This window comes from Cricetulus griseus, chromosome 3 (genome assembly GCF_003668045.3).
Source record: "Cricetulus griseus strain 17A/GY chromosome 3, alternate assembly CriGri-PICRH-1.0, whole genome shotgun sequence".
Classification (NCBI taxonomy): Eukaryota; Metazoa; Chordata; class Mammalia; order Rodentia; family Cricetidae; genus Cricetulus; species Cricetulus griseus.
Window position 1 is genome coordinate 17651346 of NC_048596.1, and position 19228 is coordinate 17670573.

The window sequence follows — 19228 nt, forward strand, 5'->3', positions numbered from 1 at the left end:
CCAGCTGAGCCAGCTCACCAGCCCTTTCCCCATTTTCTGAAAATTTAAAATTACCTTTGTATTTTTGCCCTAGCGTGTGGGTAGAGGTAGGAGGACAACTTTCGGGAGTCAGCTCCCTCCTGCAACCATGTGGGGGTTGAACTCAGGTGACAGGTTTGATGGCAAATGCCTTTACCTGCTGAGCTAGCTCACTGCCCCTCCCATTTTTTAAACCTAGTTGGTCTCAAATGTGATTACCTCCCCTCCACCTCCACCACTTGCTGGGATTATTATAGGTTTGTAGCACAGTGCTTGGCTAGGATGATTAATCTTTGTTGTTGTTGTTTTGTTTTGTTTTGTTTTTGAGACTGAGTCTCATCTCACTGTAGTCCCGGCTGGCCTGGAATTTGCAGTGTAGATCAAGCTGTCACAAATGCCCAGGTGCTGGCATTAAAGGCATTTGCCTTCCTGAACACAGAAAATTAATCTTTGTTTTCAATTGGATTAGAAATAAGCAAGCTCATCAAATTTTAGACTTAAAAACAGAGAGACCATTAACTTCCTCATTTCACACATAAGAAAACAACAGCCAGAGCTAAAGAAATGTCTTAGCATTGAGAGCATGGATTGCCCTGGCAAAGGATCCAGGTTCTGTGTTTAGCACTCAAATGGAGGCTCAAAACCTGGGGGACTGGCACTCATGTATACATGCTCTCACATGGGCACATAAGAATATACAGGATTTTAAAAATAAAGTAAATCTTTAAGAAAAAAGAAAGAAAATAGCCAGGCATAGTGATGCACACCTTTAGTCCCAGGACTCAGGAGGCAGAGGGAGGTGGATCTCTGTGAGTTTCCAAAGTGAGACCCTGTCTCAAAAAGAAAGAAAGAAAACTAAATAACAGCTTCATTGTCTGGCGTGAGTTCTCCATAGATTTTGCTGTTGTTTTGCATCAGTCTGCCCTTCCAGATATCTTTGCCTCTTTGTTTGGTGAGCAGATCACAGTCTTACAGATTAACTATGCTCCTGAGGGGATCTGGATGTTGGTGTCCTGGGGGTGATGCTCTGGTGAGGGAGGGGTGAGTAAATTAAGAATGGAGATGAGGGGATGGGAGTATAGGTGAGGGTGCATGTCCACCTCTGTAGACAATTATTTCTGAGTTACACCATGTAGTGTGCTAACGTGGGAGAATGTGCGTGTTTACATGTGACTATGTTCAAATGTAGTCCACTTTGTCTGGGGCTATGAAGTCAAGCAGATCTGGGTTCACGTAGCAGTGTATGTGATCCTAGATATTATTCTAACGCTCAAGAGTCTCTTGGAGCTCATACTGGCTTTGAACTTGATATTTAGCCAGGATGACCTTGAACTCCCAATCTTCCTACCAAGTGCTGGAATTAAATGCATTCCTCATCACAATCAACTCAATTACTTATTTATATGTGGTAAAAACAAGAATTGCTTTCTTGCTTTGAAGGATAATGAAGATTAAACAGAACATTTTTCTTGATTTATAGCACCAATCACAGCACACACTTGCACATATAGACACACACACACACACATACACACACACACACACACACACACACACACACACTCATGCTCGCACAGAAGCCAGAATGGTTGGGGCTGTCACTGCTAAAGATTCTTGAGAACAGAATACATGGGATGAATTTCAGGGGGACATCAGAAATTTTGGCAAGGTAAAGAAGATCCCCAAAGTGAACAGAATCCAAGCATGGTGGCACAGGCCTGAACCCAGTTTACTCAAGAGGGTAAAGAAGGAGGCTCACAATTCAAAGTCTGCCCAGTCTACAGAGTGGGTTCAAGAGCCACTTAGGGAGCTCTTTCTCAAAATAAAAATAACAGAGAGAAGGCAGGAGTGACGGTGCCCATCTTTAATCCCAAGAGGTGGAGACAGGCCTCTCTGAGAGTTCAAGGCCAGCTTGGTCTGCGTAGCAAGTTCCAGGCCAGCCAGGGCCACACAGAGACCTGTCTCAAACAGCAACAACTAAAGCAAAGGTAAAGAGAGCATTGGACACACAGCTCCATGATTGCATGCTTGAGTATAAACCGCAAACCATCAAAGAAAGAAACACACAGTTTCCAAGAACCCATCTAAGAAGTTGTGATGGAAAAATAGAACCAAGAATTGTTAGGGCTTGGCCGGGCGGTGGTGCACGACTTTAATCCAGCACTCTGGAGGCAGAGGCAGGTGGATCCCTGTGGTTTGAGACCAGCCTGGTCTACAAGAGCTAGTTCCAGGACAATCTCCAAAGCCACAGAGAAACCCTGTCTTGAAAAACCCAGAAAAATGCCAGGTGTTGGTGGCATAGGCCTTCAATCCCAGCACTCGGGAGGCAGAGGCAGGAGGATCTCTGTGAGTTCTAGACCAGCCTGGTCTACAAGAGCTAGTTCCAGGACAGCCTCCAAAGCCACAGAGAAACCCTATCTCGAAAACAAACAAACAAACAAAAAACCCAAAACCCTGTACATCTAATGACTGAGCAGGCAGCTGGAAGAGCAATCCAATTGAGGCCGGTGTGGTTGAGACCTGTGTGAAACCTCTCCCAACACCTGACTTTGTTACCATTGCCAGTTGTGTTTGTTGTGTAGCACTTGCCATGTGCCTTTTATTTTATAGTGTTTGACTTTTGTGGTGTCCCATATGAGTATACCTTTGTTTATTGCCTGTTCCTCAATGTTCACAAATAAGATTGATTGATTATCTATCTATCATCTATCGTCTGTCTGTCTGTCTGTCTGTCTGTCTGTCTGTCTGTCTATCTGGTGCTTGCTGAATTCCCATAGGTATTTTCACACCAGCCTTTGTGATTTCTAGCTGAATTCTCTAGTTCTTAAATATAGTGTATACACTGGATGGAAATAATTTTAGAAAATGGATGGTTTTGGTGTTTTCTGAGAAGAGTATCTAAGAAAAAGGGACATGACTGTCTTCTAGACAAGACATTTTACACCACAATTGCCATGACTGAGAGAGCAATGGGAATGAATAACCAGTCTAACTTCGGTAGGATGGCTGCTGTGCAGGCAGCCTGAGCTTGAGTGGTGGGAGTGCGGGGTGTCGGGGGTTTGAGTGTGTACTGCCTGGTCACTGGAATCTCACAGGAACAAAACACTCAGGGTCAGGGGAGCTGTGCTTCTCAGAGAAGAGCTTCGGAGGTCCCATGCTTAGAAAACTTGGCTTTCGATGGGGTCTAGAGGGCCAGTTTGTAGCTGCTGCCTGTGCAAGCATTTGTTTTCATCCCCATGGCTTCCTGAGAGTGAGTCTGCAGACTGGGACCCTAGCCTGGGCTTTGGAAGGGCGCTCTTTCTCTTTCACATTGCCTTTTTTCCTTGAGGGCATCAGAATGCCTGCACCTTCAGTGCACAAAGCAGCCAAGCCAGTCTGACCAGCTCAGGGAAACACCAACCAACAAGGCTGCCAACACCAATCACATGGATTCTAGTTACTAATTATCTCCTGGCCTCTGAGGAGAAGATAGAGTAGCTCACTGATTGGATCCTGGAGTTGAAATGACTCCACATGCCCTGCACTCCAGCCACAGCAACAGGAAGACTCCGGTGCTCTGGGAGACATTTTAAGGAGGGCAGATACAGCCTTAGGCTAGACCACACCTGGCCAAATTTCAGCCCAACCCAGGCCCATGGAACAGAGAAGTGAACCCTGTGATCATATTGAACATGAGTGAAGCCCATGAGCTTGGGAAGGAAAGAAGAGCCGAGCAGAAAGGGCCTTGGGGCTCCAGCTGGGAGTATGAAGACTGCAGGAGCCTCCGGAAAAGAAACCTTGCTGAGCCGGGTGGGCTCCATGCAGAAAATGACTTGGACTCTGCGTGCCGGGCCAGGCAGAGGAATCGGCCCTACAGAAAGAGAGATTGTGGGTACTGGGACTTTGAGCAGAGTGAACAGAACTATATGGACTCTGGGGAAACCAATGGAAGAGGAAAGGATGGTCTCTTCCCAGAGGGCTACGCTGGTTACAGGAATGGAGAAGACGTAGACTATGTACATCCCAGGCCCGGGAGAGAGGATCATTTCCTTCTGGGAAGCCCGCCAGGGATCCTGGAAGCTGGAGGCTGTGTAGACTGTAGCGATCTGATTTATAATCATGAGGACCTGCAAAAAGCCAAACACAGGAATGGCTACAGGGACGTGGGGGACTTGGAGAGTTTGCATCAGCCTCACAACTGGTACCTGGGCCTGGGGAATCTTAATTATAGTCTTGAGGATTGTAAAGAAATTAGTGTAGATTATAAAGACCGCAGCACTTCAAGTCGTGTTCCTGGGTCTTTTACCAACAGTGAGTCTGTGGAACCTCCGGATTTGAATGGGATCAACAAAGGTGAAGAATCTCTCAGGGACTATGAAGAAGACAGGAAGGTTTGCCGGAGTAATAAAATCTACCCCAAAGCAAAGACATATCCCGTGGATCTAGTTAATTCTGATACAGAAAATAAAAGCTACGATACTGTCTCTCTCAACTCTCAGTCTCATGATTACAGACAAGTCGATTCTCCACACCGAGGGGAGGACTTGCAGTATGATGACATTGACAGACTGGGAATGAGGGCACCTGGTGGCAGAGGAGCCATCTCCGAGGGTTTGCTGCAGCAGCATCCTGGGGGAGAGCAAGGAGGACATCGCTTTGGGATCCCTGGGGACCCTGCATTAGAAAGCACCTGGCACTTAGGGGAGGTGAGACCCTTAACTGGGTCAGAGACGTGGAGAAGGAATAGCTGCTTCCGCCGCACGGCTCCCGGCACCCTGAGACGCTCGGAGTTTGTGCAGAGACGGAAGAAACCCCAAGGTAGGAATCCAGCCAGTCTTCTGGCGGGTTAAACATACACCTTGAAAATAGGTGACATGGATGGCCATGTTATCCCCAGATGTGCTATATTCAGAACCCTGCCCCCTAAGTTCTTACTAAGTGTGTCTGCACAGGACACTTGTTTTGGAGGCAGGATCTTTGGGGGAGCAAAGTTACTAGTAGTGCCACAAGTGATGTGCTGTGGCCCTCAAGCAAGCAGCCCTCTCATGGGAGCCGCCTTTCACTCCTCACCCTGTTGCAAACCTCTTTCCATCCTTAGGCTTATGTTTTTGTTCTTGTGGAGACAGCACAACTGCTATTGTGACATTCTTCACTCAGTCCCCAAACTTCTCTAGACTTGAGTGGAAAAGAAGAGCTGACTTGCATTGCAGCCTGTTCTTTTCTTGTCTAACCGGCATGCATAATGAACCCTAGGACTCCTATGGAATCCAGAGCTGGTTTCAGTTTGTTGCTGTGCTTTGCACCTGTTAGGTGTAACTCATTTCATCCCGAAGCTCCCCTCAGTGATCTGCAAAGGTGGAACGTCAGGAGTCTGATCACAGGGACTCTGTCTTGCTTTGTGTGTTCAGTACTTTGATGGGCTTGTTTCTAGTTTGTGTTCTCGGGCTAAAACCGCCTGTGTTGTTCTGGCCAGTTGTGGGGGATGGGTGTGCAGGTTGCAGCTAGAGGATGAAGACTGGAGAGAGTGGATGGTCTGGAAGACCCCTCACACCCTCCCTCCAGGAGGAAGCTTCCTCACTTGGGGCTTCCACAGAGGCTGCCTGCTCAGGTTTGTACTGGAGCTATGAAAGACCAAAGAGATAAACTCCTGTTGCAACCCCGAAAGTGTCATGTTTTATCCCAGGATCCTCCAGCACAGGCTTGATGTAACAAAAATTTTCCAAGCCACTGTTTGGACAAAGCTGGCTCCATGTATCTGCACTCAGGGAGATAAAAAGGAGATCAAACCCAGCTTCGGCGGAGAGGCTGAGGAATTTAGCAGCTAATCTTTCTTCTGGTGGATTCATTTTTTCTCTGAAATGATTGGGATTAGGTGACATCTAAATTCCCTTACAGCTCAGAGAAGTCTGATTGTGATCCCTGGTGTGTGTTTGGCTGTGGCTCCTCTCCCCTCCCCCACATCTCTGCCTGGGTGAACTTTGCTTCCTACTGCAGTTCCTTATTGTTGGAAGCCTCCTAACTGTCATCAAGGGTGTGTTGTAATGTGCCCTGTGATCTCACTGAAACCAGCTCACTCCGACCTTATCATTTGCATTTTCACAGCTCTTTATTTGTATGGGGCCCATGAGGATTCCCCTCAGTGCTGTGGGCATTCGTTCTTATACTCCTGATACCCCCCTTGACCAGTCATAAAATTCATCCTCTAAGCTTCCTATTGCGCTGGTAGCTGTCTTTAAGTACCAGCCATGAACTTTACTGTATGTTACCCAGCAACAGCATGCACTATGGAAGGAAGCAGGTGTTAGAGTGGGTGTACCTTGGGTTCAAATCTCAGCTTCAGTATCTACTGTGTTATTTTAGGCAAATTACTTAACCTCTCTGAGCTTTAGATTCCCTATTGACTAAGTCAATATATTACCCATTGGGTTGGCTCAGTGGTTAGGAGCTCTTGCTGCTCTTGTAGAGGACTCAGTTTAGTTCACATGGTGGCTCACAGCCTTCTATAACTCCATTTCCAGAGTCTCTGACACTCACTTCTGGCCTTTGTGGATACCAGACATACACATGATACATACATACATGCAAGCAAAACACACACACACACACACACACACACACACACACACACACACACACTTAAAATAATGGTTTTTAAAAGATAATACTCATGTGTTTGGAATAAATTAAGTACTCATACATTACCATTTGTGTGTGTGTGTGTGTGTGTGTGTGTGTGTGTGTGTGTGTGTGTATTTTATCCACTGGATTCCCTTTCCCTTTACAAATTGTGCCCTGAGGCACAGACTTATAGTTACTGCTTCTGTTGGACATTGTAAACACTTAAGCCTTAATAATGAAACATCCCATCTTTTTCTCCCCTCCCCAGTCCCATCCACCATCATCCATCCATCCATCCATCCATCCATCCATCCAAGAAACGGTTGCTTTGTGGCTGTACCCAGCCCCTTCCCAAGCCAGAAGCCAAGCCTTTTCACAGCTTTCTCCCTCCTCCCCCCTGCCCCACCTTCGATGGCCTCACCAGATCATTTTCCAAGTTTGCTCTGTCTGTCTTGGGGCGGTTGGGATGGGTCTGTTAATAGTTTTGGACCTTGGCCCTAGGGTGTGGTCCATGAACCTAAGAGGCCTGCTTTCACTCCTAAAGTGTGTGGTTTCTGTGAAAATGGGAAATGCTGAGTGAACCTCCTTGGTGGGGCTCTAATTGAGTGTTTTCCCAGCCCCCCTCAGTTGCTGACTGCCTCAGGGCTCATCAGCTCCACTTGGTGTTTTTCATGACTTCCTTGGAGTCTCCTCACCGACAAGCATAGTCTGTGCAAGGATTTGTGGGAGATTTCTCCATAGATGTACTCTGATGACTTCCCTGCAGGACTTCCTCCCTTATATCCAGCCCTTTCCTGGCCTGAGACTTGAACTCTGCCTTCTCAGTTTAGGCTGGCAACTTGCTGACTCTCTTTGGCTACTTTATTCTCTAACTTGTCAAAGGGCTAGATTGCCTGTGGGAGAAACTGGGTAAATACAAACATGGTCTAATTGCATTTTCTTGTTTTGAGTCATGTCCTCTTTTGTTTCTGCTGCTTTTGATTGTTTCGTAATGCTGACATATAATTATATTTTAATACCATGTCTGCAGTTGTTAATTAGTTATCAGCAGGAAGGTCAGCACGATATGAGGCACTGGTTATCATTAAGGTTCTGCACCTGCTACGAATGTAAGTGGTTATGACAGGAAGGGATCTGTGTCTCCAATTCCATGTTGCTTGTGTTGAATGAAAATAATATTAGGATCTGGAGAAGAATTCTTCTGAGTGAGAACTAAGGCCCAGGGTTCCAGGTAGGGAAGGCCGCACATACTGCAGAATTTATGTTAATTCTAGAAGGAACCTTCATACCAACAAATCTAATGTTTTTTTGTTTTGTTTTGTTTGTTTGTTTTTTAGAGACAGGGTTTCTTTGTGTAACATCCCTAGCTGTCCTGGAACTAGCTTGTAGACCAGGCTGACCTCAAACTCACAGAGATCCGCCTGCCTCTGCTTCCCCAGTGCTGCTGGGATTAAAGGCGAGCACCTCCACTGCCTGGCTCAAATCTAACGTTTTTTAGTAAATAATAATTGGGTCTTTTTAAAGAGTTAATTTATCTTATTGCTTTATGTGTCTTAGTGTTTTGCCTGCATGTATGTGTGAGCCATGTAGAAGGCCGGTAGAGGGTGTCAGATCTCCTGGGACTGGAGTTACAGATGGTCAGAGCGTGTGCTGGGAACCAAACCAGGGTTCTTTGCAAGAACAAGAGCTATTAACCACTAAGCCAACTTTCCAGCCCTGTTTTGGTTGTTTGTTTATTATTGTTGTTTTGAGAGTCTCTCTCAGACTCTGAGGCTAGGTTGGCCCTAGAACTCATTGTCCAGCCAAGACTCTCATTACACTCAGAACACTTTTTCTGCCTCAGTCTCTCTCCCCTAAACACAGAGTGCAGGGGTGGGGGGTTTACAGGTGTGAACGACTATATCTAATTAAAATACAAGTTAGTGGTAAATTTTAAAAGTACATCAGTCACGCAGTGGTGGTACATGACTTTAATCCCAGCACTCGGGAAGCAGAAGCAGGTGAATCTTTGAGTTCAAGGCCAGTCTGGTCTACAGAGTGAGTTCCAGGACAGCAAGGGCTACACAGAGAACCTCTGTCTTGAAGAACAAAAACAAACAAACAAAAACAAACAAAAATCTAGTATAGTCAGAAAGCGTGTTTTATGTATTGTGAATATATACTCATATACACATGCACAATTTATAAATGTATGTAAACACATACTGAGTAAAATGTGGACCACATTTTTTAAAAACACTTAAATTCAAACTACTCAATTTTCAAGTGAGGTGAGCACACAGAAAAACTGACAAGCGTCCAAGGCAATAAGACAGGCTTAGACCAGAAGGGATTGTGGGTCTTCTTGCCCAGACCAGCACTTTTACTACATGGCCAGAGAGGAAGCAGAAGATGGTGGATTCATTCTGAATAAACAAACTGAGAAGAGAGAGAAGCACTAGGAAGTCAGAGGGGGCTGCAAACAGAGGGGGCAGAACCCATGTCACACACAGAGCGGCCAGAAAGGGCGTGGGGGAGAGATCCACCTTTGGCAGAAGGTAGGGATCAAAAGGCTGTGGCATGGCGTTTGTTGTGGGGATTGTGAGCTGGGATAAAAGACACCTAGAAAAGCACTTCAGGAAGGAAAGATTATTTTAGGTCACAGTTCAAGGCACCGAGCTGTCAGTACAGGGAAATCAAGGCAGCAGGAGCATGAGAAGTAGCCCGTCAGTGGCATTGTATCCTCCGTCAGAAGGGGAGGCTGATGCACGCAGGCTCTGCTCAGCTCACGTTCTCCATTTTATGTCCTGTAGCATTCCCAGCCCAGGGAACAGTCCTACCCACAATGGACGTAATTAAGATGCCCCAAGGTCTACTCTCCCAACAAAGTATATTCTGTTAAGTTGATGATTAACACCAATAAACATCACAGCCTTGTCAACTAAACATTCAAATGTATCACTCTTTTTTAAAGGTTAATAATCTTTATAATTTTTTAAATTTAGTACTGTGGTGGCATGTGGAGGTCACAGAGCAACTTTGTGGGGTTGGTTCTTTCCTGCCACCTCTTTGTGGAGCCTGGGATTCAAACTCAGGTTTCAGGCTTGTGTGACAAATGCTTTTACCCACTGAGCCACTGAGCCAGCCTACACACATTCCTTTTTAGTCATAACTTTCCACCACTTGCTTTCGTAGTCTCAAGGCCAGGTTACAGTGTAAAATGCATTCATCACCTCTGTTTCCTGGTTGCAGCTGTGATGTGAGTGATGGCTTTAAGCTCCCTCTCCTGGATATCCCTACCATGGGGGAGACCAAGTGGAAAGAACAGAAAGCAAGTCACTTAGTATAAACTGAAGAAAGTGTGGGTTCACCGAGTAGTATAGAAAATAGCCAGAAGCCAGGCATGACCCCCAACAAAGTCTGATGACAGTAGTGCATGCCTGTAATCTCAGTACCCCTGAGACTGAAGCAAAAAGAATGCTATGGGTTCCAGGCCAGTATGGGCCTCATAACAAGATTTTTCATGACAGGTTTTTTTAGCTAGAAATAGCACCACAGGCTTGTAATACTAGCACGTGGGAGGTAATGGCAAGAGGTTAAAGAGTTCAAAGCCAGTCTCTGTAACTTAGTAGATTTATGGCCAGCCTATGCTACATGAGACTTGTTCAAACAAAACAAAAAACAAACAAAAGCAACAAAATGAAATAAAAAGTTTTATTGGTTGACATAAAAATTATCTTAAAAAAAGATTTTGTGTGTATATGTATATTTGGTTTTTGGAGATGGGGTTTCTCTGTGTAACAGCACTGGCTGTCCTGGCACTTGCTCTGTAGACCAGGCTGGCCTCCAACTCACAGATCTGCTTGCCTCTGCCTCCCGAGTGCTGGGATCAAAGGTGTGCACCACCACTGTCCAGCTTGTTTGTATTTGTTTGTTTGTTTGTTTGTTTTATGAGTTAGTGTGTGGGCTTGTACTCATGAGCAATACCAGCAGAGGTCCCTTGGAGCTAGAGTTTCAAGGTGCTCCAAGCTTCCGGAAGTGCATGCTGGGAACTGAATTGAGTTCTCTGGATGAGAAGTGTGTACCCTTTCTCTTAATGGAGCCATCTCTCTACCTTCCTCAAAATCTTCTTATTAAGCAATGATAATATATTTCAAATGAGTTGTCCATCTTTGCTGTCTCATTTTCCTTCTACCTGAAGACTAAAGTTGGCAGCAGCTCAGTCTGACACCTCCAAGGACACCTTTGCCAGGGTTTATGTTTATTTGGTGCATGTTGCCCCTTGCATTCTTGGGGGGAATAAATTGCAGGTGTAAGGATTAGGCACTGGATTCTGGACATGAACCTGGATAAGGAGCCTGGAGAACCAAGTGGGGAGGAGGAGTGGCTTCTAGCCTGTTTTAGGAATCTGTCCCTTCAGGAATTTTCTCCCAGCTAAGGGCCAAAGCAGGCAGTCCCTGAGCAAAGGTCAGGGGAAGTTTGTCCTGATGCCGTTGGATTTAGGATCCTGAGATGAAATGGGTTAGCACTGAAGTTCACGGGTCTAAAATGTTTCCCATGAACCCTGAAGAAGGCAATGAGCCCAGGGTGAGAGTTTCATGGAGAAAGGAGAAGCTGCCTCCAAACTGAAGTGAAGTGGCTACCAGAGGGAAAGGATGGGGGCTGGGCAGGGGGGCTGGGGCCAGTAGCATGGGAATACGGAAAACCAGGACTTATGCTTCCTCCTGGCAGGTCTGGGATGAGGGTGAGCAGACTGGAGACTGCTTCCTCTGGGGGTTTGCTGCACAGAAGTTAAGGAAGCCACTGTGGTGGCTGCCATGGCGTCCCTGCTGTTGCTTCACTCCTACAAGGTGCCATTTCAGCAGTGTTTTATTGCCTGCTTTCCTCCTCAGTTTCAAGATGCTATTAGGTCAGGAAAGAGATCTCAGGTTGTTAAGCGAAGAGTTTGAGATAGACTTACAAAGTCACTGGAAGATGAATACTCTATGTTAGAGCAAATACCCTCTCCCCACCTCACAGGTTTTTTGTGTGTGATAGGAATAGTACACACACATCAAAAAGTCTCACTTTCCACACCTTCAACCCTTCCCACACATGTACATTTGAAGTACCTTTTCTGGGAGCTGGTGGGACGGCTCAGTGGTTAAGAGCACAGAGGACCCGGTTTGGTTCCCAGCACCCACACTGTGTGGTTCCCAGCCGCCTGCAACCCCAGGTTCTGAGGTTCCGGTCTCTGTATACTTACTTGCATGCACATGGTGAACCTGCAGAGCAGCAGAAACACACACACATGCAGATCAATGAGAGCTAACAACAACAAAAACTTCCCCTTTTAAACACACACACATGCAGATAAATGAGAGCTAACAACAACAAAAACTTCCCCTTTGAAACACACACACATGCAGATAAATGAGAGCTAACAACAACAACAGAAACTTCCCCACCTTAAACAAAGCCACAGGTCTTTCAACCTGTTTTGTATACTGATTGTTTTCAACAGCACCCATGAAATATAATTGCATATTATTAGTACATAAACACCTATGCATTTAAATCCCCACCAGTACATAAACACCTATACATTTAAATCCCCACCAGTACATAAACACCTATACATCTAAATCCCCACCAGTACATAAACACCTATACATTTAAATCCCCACCGCTCTTCTCTTGAAATACAGCCTCACATATCCCAGCTGGCTTCAAATTCACTCTGCCTACTGAGTGTTGGAATTTATAGCTTTGTACCATGGTGTTGTGGGATACTTGGTCACACTGTGTAAAGATGTGTCTCTGTCCTTCTACACCTGCCTAAGGCACCTTCTAATTGGTTTAATAAAGAGCTGAATGGCAGTAGGTAGGCAGGGGAGGGTAGGCAGGAATTCCGGGCAGAGATAGGAACTCTGGGAGGAATTTGAGGCATGGGGAAATTTTTGGCAGCCAGACACAGAGGAGATGGGATGTACAGTACTGAGTAGAGATAATGAGTTGCATGGCAGCACATCGATTAACAGAAATGGGTTCATTTAAGTTTTAAGAGCTACTTGAGAACAAGCCTAAGCTAATTAATAGGAAGTCTCCATGTCATTATTTGGGAACTAGCAATCCAAAGAAAGTCCGACTATACCACCATGCCTATTTTTATAAACTGCTGGTAATCAAACTCAAGGCTTGTGTGTGCTCAGCTAGCTTTCTGGCTACAGAACTGCACCCCATCCCTACATAAATCTTTTTAAAATCTTTATTTATATTTTATGTATATGAGTGTTTCACACCAGAAGAGGGCTCAGATCCTATTTTAGATGGCTGTGAACCTCCATGTGGTTTCTGGGAATTGAACTCAGGACCTTTGGAAGAGCAGCCAGTGCTCTTAACCTCTGAGCCATCTCTCCAGCCCCCAACATAATTCTTAATGGCTATAATAGTTTCTGTTATATGGACATGACATCATCTATTTACATAGTCTGCTTTGAAGGAACATTTGGATGTTTCTGTTTGGATTATTTCTAAGCCTTTTTTTAAGCTTTATTTTTTTATTTAGTAAAAACAAAATGTTTGTCTCTGCATCACATGCATGCAGTGCCCACAGAGGCCAGAAGAGGGCGTCAGAGCCCTCTGGAATTGGGTTTACAGAAGGTTGTCAGGTACCCTGTGAACGCTGGGAACAGAACCTGGTCTTGTGTAAGAGCAGCAAGTGGTCTTAACTGCTTAAAACTGTGCTTGCACATGTATGCACATTTGTCTAATTATTTATACAACAAATTCCTACAAGTGAACCTTTTAGTTAAAAGGTCTCTTTGGGGGATTGTTTAGATTGGAGGTGGAGTTTGAGGTCCTGGGTGCAATTCCTCATACTTCTGTAAGTACACAAATGTAAAACCTTTTTAAAGTAAGAAGTCTAGAAAATTTAGAAGTTTTATCTACTGTCCATGTCTTTTGGTGTTTTGATTTTTAAAATGAAAGGCTTTTCCTGCATCATTTCGGCCCTAATCTCTGGAATGCCACTGAGTTTATCTGATGGCTTTATAATTTGCTTTCTACTTAGTGGGTTTAGTAGATGGTCATTTGAATAAAGCTTTTGTACCAAGTGATCACTGTGCAGTTATGATGGCTGACCTGGGGCTGCAAAGACCGAGTAGAACTGTACTTAAAACTGGCCTTCATCATCTCAGATGGCTACCAAAATCCAAAAGTGGTGTCTAGGTCCCAATTGGCAGGAAAAGCACCAGAAGTGGAGCCAAGACAGTCAGCTCACCCAGAGACCACCCATATCTCCACTCAGCCTTCATTAGTAAAAGAAAGGTGACAGCAAGGTTGTTAGGAAGAGGCCTAAGTGCCATATAAATATTTGTTTAAATAAATTAAAAAACTCAAAGGTGCACCTTCTGCTGGTGGAGGGCAGCAAGGAGCGCTGCCCCTGAGCCTCCAGAGGCGGGTTCCTTTCAGTTGTGGGAAGGGCCACACCAAAGGCAGAGTCTGGGATTGCTTACAGTTTCACCTGTACAGAGTATCTTGGAATGTCACGTCTTTTTCTTAAAAATTCATTATGCTCTTTTGTCACACACACACACACACACACACACACAACACACACACACACACACACACAAAAAAAAAAAAAAAATCCGACTGGGAACGACAGTATAACTCGGAGGTGGAGTGCATAGCTAGTGTGCAAGGCCCTGGGTTCCATACTCAGCAAAATTTCAAAAGTACCAATTGGATTCAAATCCCCTTTGATCTCAGTGTCCCTGAGGCTGATTCAATGGTGAAATTGAATTAGTGCATTCCCGTTCAGAACTTTCTCTGCACACTTACATTTTAAACGTGTGCATTTAGAAATGTGCACCTATGTTTCCAGGTTTTCCTTTCGTTTCCCCCCTTTTTCTTTCTCTTTGTTCATTTGCAGAGTGACACATTGAAGGTTTCTTCTCCCTAGACTGCTTTGAAGTGTGTAAATGTTTGCAATATGTGAAGAGTCCAGATGCTACTCACTCCTGGTTCTGGATGCTGACTGCCCTGAACCTGCGCCCCTGAGACCTCTGGGTCTTCTGAGGGTAGAATGTACAGAAAGTTTGGGTGTCGTTGGCAAAGTGAGGGCATCGCCCAGGCAGACAACGCTGCCCACTTCGCCCCGGGAAAGGGACAGCCTCCCCCAAACGAAGTTTAGCATGTGGTTGAAAAGACAACAGCTAATAGTGTCCTGCCTGAGGTGGAATTTGGAGGGGTTTAGGACTAAGGAAAGGGTTGCGCGCAGGCGCGGTTGCTTGGTCCAGCAGGGATGCAGTCCAGCTCCATCCTTTACTGCCAGCCCCGCGGCGGTGCCTGCGTGCTTAGGGTAATTCAGAGGGAAATTCGTAAAGCCGGGGGATGGGCCGGCCCTGCTCGGCTGGCCCTAGGGGGCCTAGCCGCTTTCTAGGCGCTGGGAAAGTTCGGTTCCTCTGCTGATCCTTGCACACTGGCGCCCGGGACCTCGGGGCTGCAGGTATGATGGGAGCCGCGCGTGCAGAGATCGCAGCGTGGGACCCGGGCGGGGGCGCTGGGCTTTCCCTCCCGCTCACAACCCTTCTGTCCCTAAGCAAGGGAACAGGGCCTGGCTTTGCATCGGACGAAGCTATGGGTCCACCCGCTGGTGGAAATGAATCTGGGGTAACTCGCAGACTGCAGAGAACTAGCCCTGGTTTCCGGGGGAGACAGAAAGTGGAGCGACAACGGTCCCAAACCCTACAAATACTTTGTTTTGTTTTGCTTTAAATCACTAAATTCGTGCAATCAGCCCCACTCCTTAACACCCGTAAGAAGAAAGCGTCCGCACAGGTTATTTGTTGATAGCTGATGCCTCACCCAGTTTCCTTAGCGTGATTGCTCATTTCCAGATTTTGTTCTTTTAGGAAAACAGGGTTTTTGAACCAACGCACAGGGTATTTTTCTAACTTGTGGACCCCACTCTTGTCTGCCGCTGAGGGCGGTGTCTCACCCACCGTGGGAAAGGGACTACCTTTTGTTGAGTTATCACGTTTAATTCCCCCAAGGACTCAGCCAAACAGGTGTTCTTCTCGTTTTACAGATGAGGAATTTGCCCAGAGGTGAACTTTTGTAGGGCTTCCAGGGTAAGAATCAGAGCCTGCCACCGCTAGTTGAAGGCGAAGTCATTTCTCACTTGGCTTTCCAAATACTAAACTTTTTGTTTATTCATTGTGTGGTGTGAGGACCAACACTGAACCCCCGGAATCCAAGGTCCGAGCTCTACCCCCGAGTGATTTCCAACCCTATAAAATGGTATGGCAAACTTTCTTTTAAGCAGGTATGTGGGTTAATGGAATCAGTTTTACATTTGGAGTGATTTCAGACCAGACATTTTTGTCTGGAGGGTGGTCAGTGGAGCGAGAAGATGGCTTCAGGAACACTTGGGGATTTGTTAAAATGCAGATTCCTGGGTCCCACCTAGATTTGCTGAGCAGATTCTTTATGAGTGATACCCAGGGAACTGCAGATTTGCAAACAGTACCCCATAGAGGGCCTTTCTTTTGTTTTATTAAATAGGAGGTTTGTTGTTTTTTTGTTTGTTTGTTTTTTGAGTAGCCAAGAGCCTGTCTGCAAAAAAAAAAAAAAAAAAAATACATTCTGAAAGTTTGGAGAAAAAAAAATGTGTCATTACCATTGTTGAAATTTAAAAAATGGTTAGAATACATTTTTCTCACTTTTAATATAAATAAAATCCCAATCTCTTGGCATGGGCTGCTGGCTTCTGGTTGAGTAAGAGCTTGTCTGGTGCTTTGTCCTTCCAGTCACCATCACTAATAGACCTTTGATTCCCAGAAGACCGGTTACAGATGTGAAGCAGCAGGGCCTTCACTCGAGAGAGGCCAGCAGCACCGAGGGGCTAAATGCTCGGATTTGGGATTTAATCTTTTGAGGCTGCCCCTCCAGAGGGGCTGCTTGCACAAGGCCATCAGCCTCCCAAGTCTTAGGGTTTTAATCTGTTAGGTAGGAATAATAGCTATGGCGTACTTTAAAGATTTGGCATATAAAGTGAGTTTGGGGATATAACTCACATGTGGTTGGAGTTAGTAAATATTCCCCCTTTTTTGGAGTTGTTTTAGTCTTGCATTAATGAATTTCTCTTGTCAGTTTGCCACTAGCAAGATCTAAGATAGTTGGAATTAAGAACCAGTCACTTTGAAGTCGGGCGGTGTTAGTGCACGCCTTTAATTCCAGGACTGGGAGGCAGAGGCAGGCGGATCTCTGTGCATTCTAGGCCATCCTGGTCTCCAGAGCGAGTTCCAGGACAGTGAGGGCTGTACAGAGAAACCCTGTCTCAAAAAACAAAACAAAACAAAAATCAAGTTGAAATCACGGTTTTTTGTTTGTTTTTTGAGATAGGGTCTCTTGTGGCTTAGAACTCATGATGTAGTTGTGGATGACCTTGAACTCAGGATCCTTCTGCCTCCAAAGAGTGGCACCACTGAGTAAGGCCACAAGGGGAACTTAAAACAATTCCATTAAAAAGGTTTTCTTCCCAGGTTGGGGGTAAAGAAGCGTTTTTTAGCCCATGGCAGGCCCTGGGCTCCATTCCCAGCACAGTAGTAAATGAGCTATAGGTATGGGACAACTGATTTCCGAATGATACATTAGCACTGTGATGCAATGAGGCTGCTTGAAATGTTGCCACTCATTGTGCCAAGAAGAAAGTTCAAGAAAGATATTAGCTGTTGTTTTAAACTGTGTTTTGGATAAAGTTCAATTTATCGGAAATTGCCATGGTACCAGGAACTGCCTATGAATGTTTTTCTTTCATTCTTTCTGTTTTTCTCTCCCTTCTCTGTCATCCCAGAGTTTATTCCATGTGTGGCCCCCTAGTTGGCTTCTGTGTGTTCTGTTGTGTAGGGAAGAAAACTCAGGGGCCTGGCACAAGTGAACTATCAGCCTAGTGAGCATGGATATTTCTTGTGTGCCTTAAAGGATTCGGTACTGTAGGAATTTTACATTGATGTAGTCATTTCTATAATCTGAAGCTGCTCTCCAGCCCCGGCAGATGCCCTGATGATGTGTTTGGAGCCAGCATAGAATGGCCAGCCAGTTATGTTTGAGAACTGTTCTCCAATTTTGTTTTCCACAACAATGACATTTTGAAGAACATAAAGCCTCAATTTGGGTTTGATGTTTCCCCAAGATTCATTTCAAAACCAACATTTGAGACTAGAATACTACAAAAAGGGTGTATGATGTTTCCAGATATGTTTCTAGGCATGTGACATTTGTTGCCCCTTACTGGTGACATTGACTTTGAAGGTCAGGATGCCCTTTTTCTCCACTGTGCAGCCTTTTTTTTTTTTTCATTTTTGTAATTAACAAGTAGTGTTTAATAACTAATTGAAAACTATGCAAATATCCTGATCATCTCAACCTCACCATCATCACCAGCATTATATACTGATTTGATTCTGTTTGTTTTTGAGACAGGGTCTCACTCTGTAGCCCTGCTGGCCTGGAATTCTCTGTTTAGAGCAGACTGGGATTAGAGTCCCGCACTACCGTATCTGAAAATGATGCTTTTTGTGTGTTTGGTTTTTTGTTTGTTTGTTTTGTTTTGTTTTTTGTTTTTTGTTTTTTTTTTTTAAAGATTTTATTTATTATGTATACAACATTCTGCTTCCATATATATCTGCACACCAGAAGAGGGCACCAGATCTCATAACGGATGGTTGTGAGCCACCATGTGGTTGCTGGGAATTGAACTCAGGACCTCTGGAAGAGCAGTCAGTGCTCTTAACCTCTGAGCCATCTCTCCAGCCCTGTTTTGTTTTGTTTTTGTCTCTCTCATTTTTCTGGTTCTTAGAATTTGACATCTGCCGAGAGAGAGCTTTTTCCTCTTTCTCCTTATGTGTGTTAGGGCTTTGGGCTCCCAGTTCTTGCTTGATTCAATGGATTATAATGTGTTGGTTGCTGACTTAATTTTGATTCTGAAGTGCCTGGCTGGGCCGGTTGCCCTTCCCTGGCTCCCTGTCTTTGTTAGCATCTCCCCCTCCTTGCTTTGCAATGCTAGATGTCTCCCGCCCCCATCTGTAAACACTGGCATTCCTAACTCTTTAGGATTAGGGGCTGCAGAAAAGAGTTTTGAAGAATCCAGTGCTGAAAGACCAGCAGTGTGAACCCTGTTTCTGTTGTTTTGAGTTGTGCGCAGACTCCATACTGTTTTTACTTCGCAAACTTGTGATTTTTTAAATAGGTTTTAGGGTTTAAAGGAAAACTTTAAAGAGACTGCTTCACTGTTGGGTTTCCTCGTTGTTTACTTTTATCTCAGTGTGTTTAAATGAGCCAGTGCTTCCTCTCTTCAGGAATTGCAAGGGGTAACGACAAGGATTATTTTTCTTCTTCAGAAGCGGTCTCCCTGTGGACAGCCCTGGGTGGACTGGAACTTGCTGACTGGACAGCCTTTGTCTCTGGAGTGTGGGGATTAATGGCGTGGACTTTTAAAATTAAAATTTGGTTAAGGAACCTAATGTCTATAGTATTCTATACCTGTCTTTTAGGACCAGTGTGAAGTAACCAACCCACTGTGAGTCTTGGTTAGGGTTTGGCTAGGGAGGCAACTCTTACATACCTAACAATATGCTGATGTAAATCC

General features: G+C 45.1%; 1 protein-coding gene across 4 annotated transcripts in view; it reads left to right on the forward strand.

The window, feature by feature from the left end:
• LOC100752556 (dynamin-binding protein) overlaps positions 1–19228 on the forward strand; it is a 101206-nt gene that overhangs the window by 50452 nt on the left and 31526 nt on the right. The window contains exon 1 of one of the 4 annotated variants that reach the window (XM_027407256.2): positions 3125–4815. The exons of the other annotated variants lie outside the window; for them this stretch is intronic. Coding sequence (XP_027263057.1) covers positions 3690–4815 — 1126 coding nt within the window. The 5' untranslated portion in view covers positions 3125–3689. Of the gene's footprint in view, positions 1–3124; positions 4816–19228 lie in introns of those variants that run through there. 4 annotated transcript variants of the gene reach the window in all.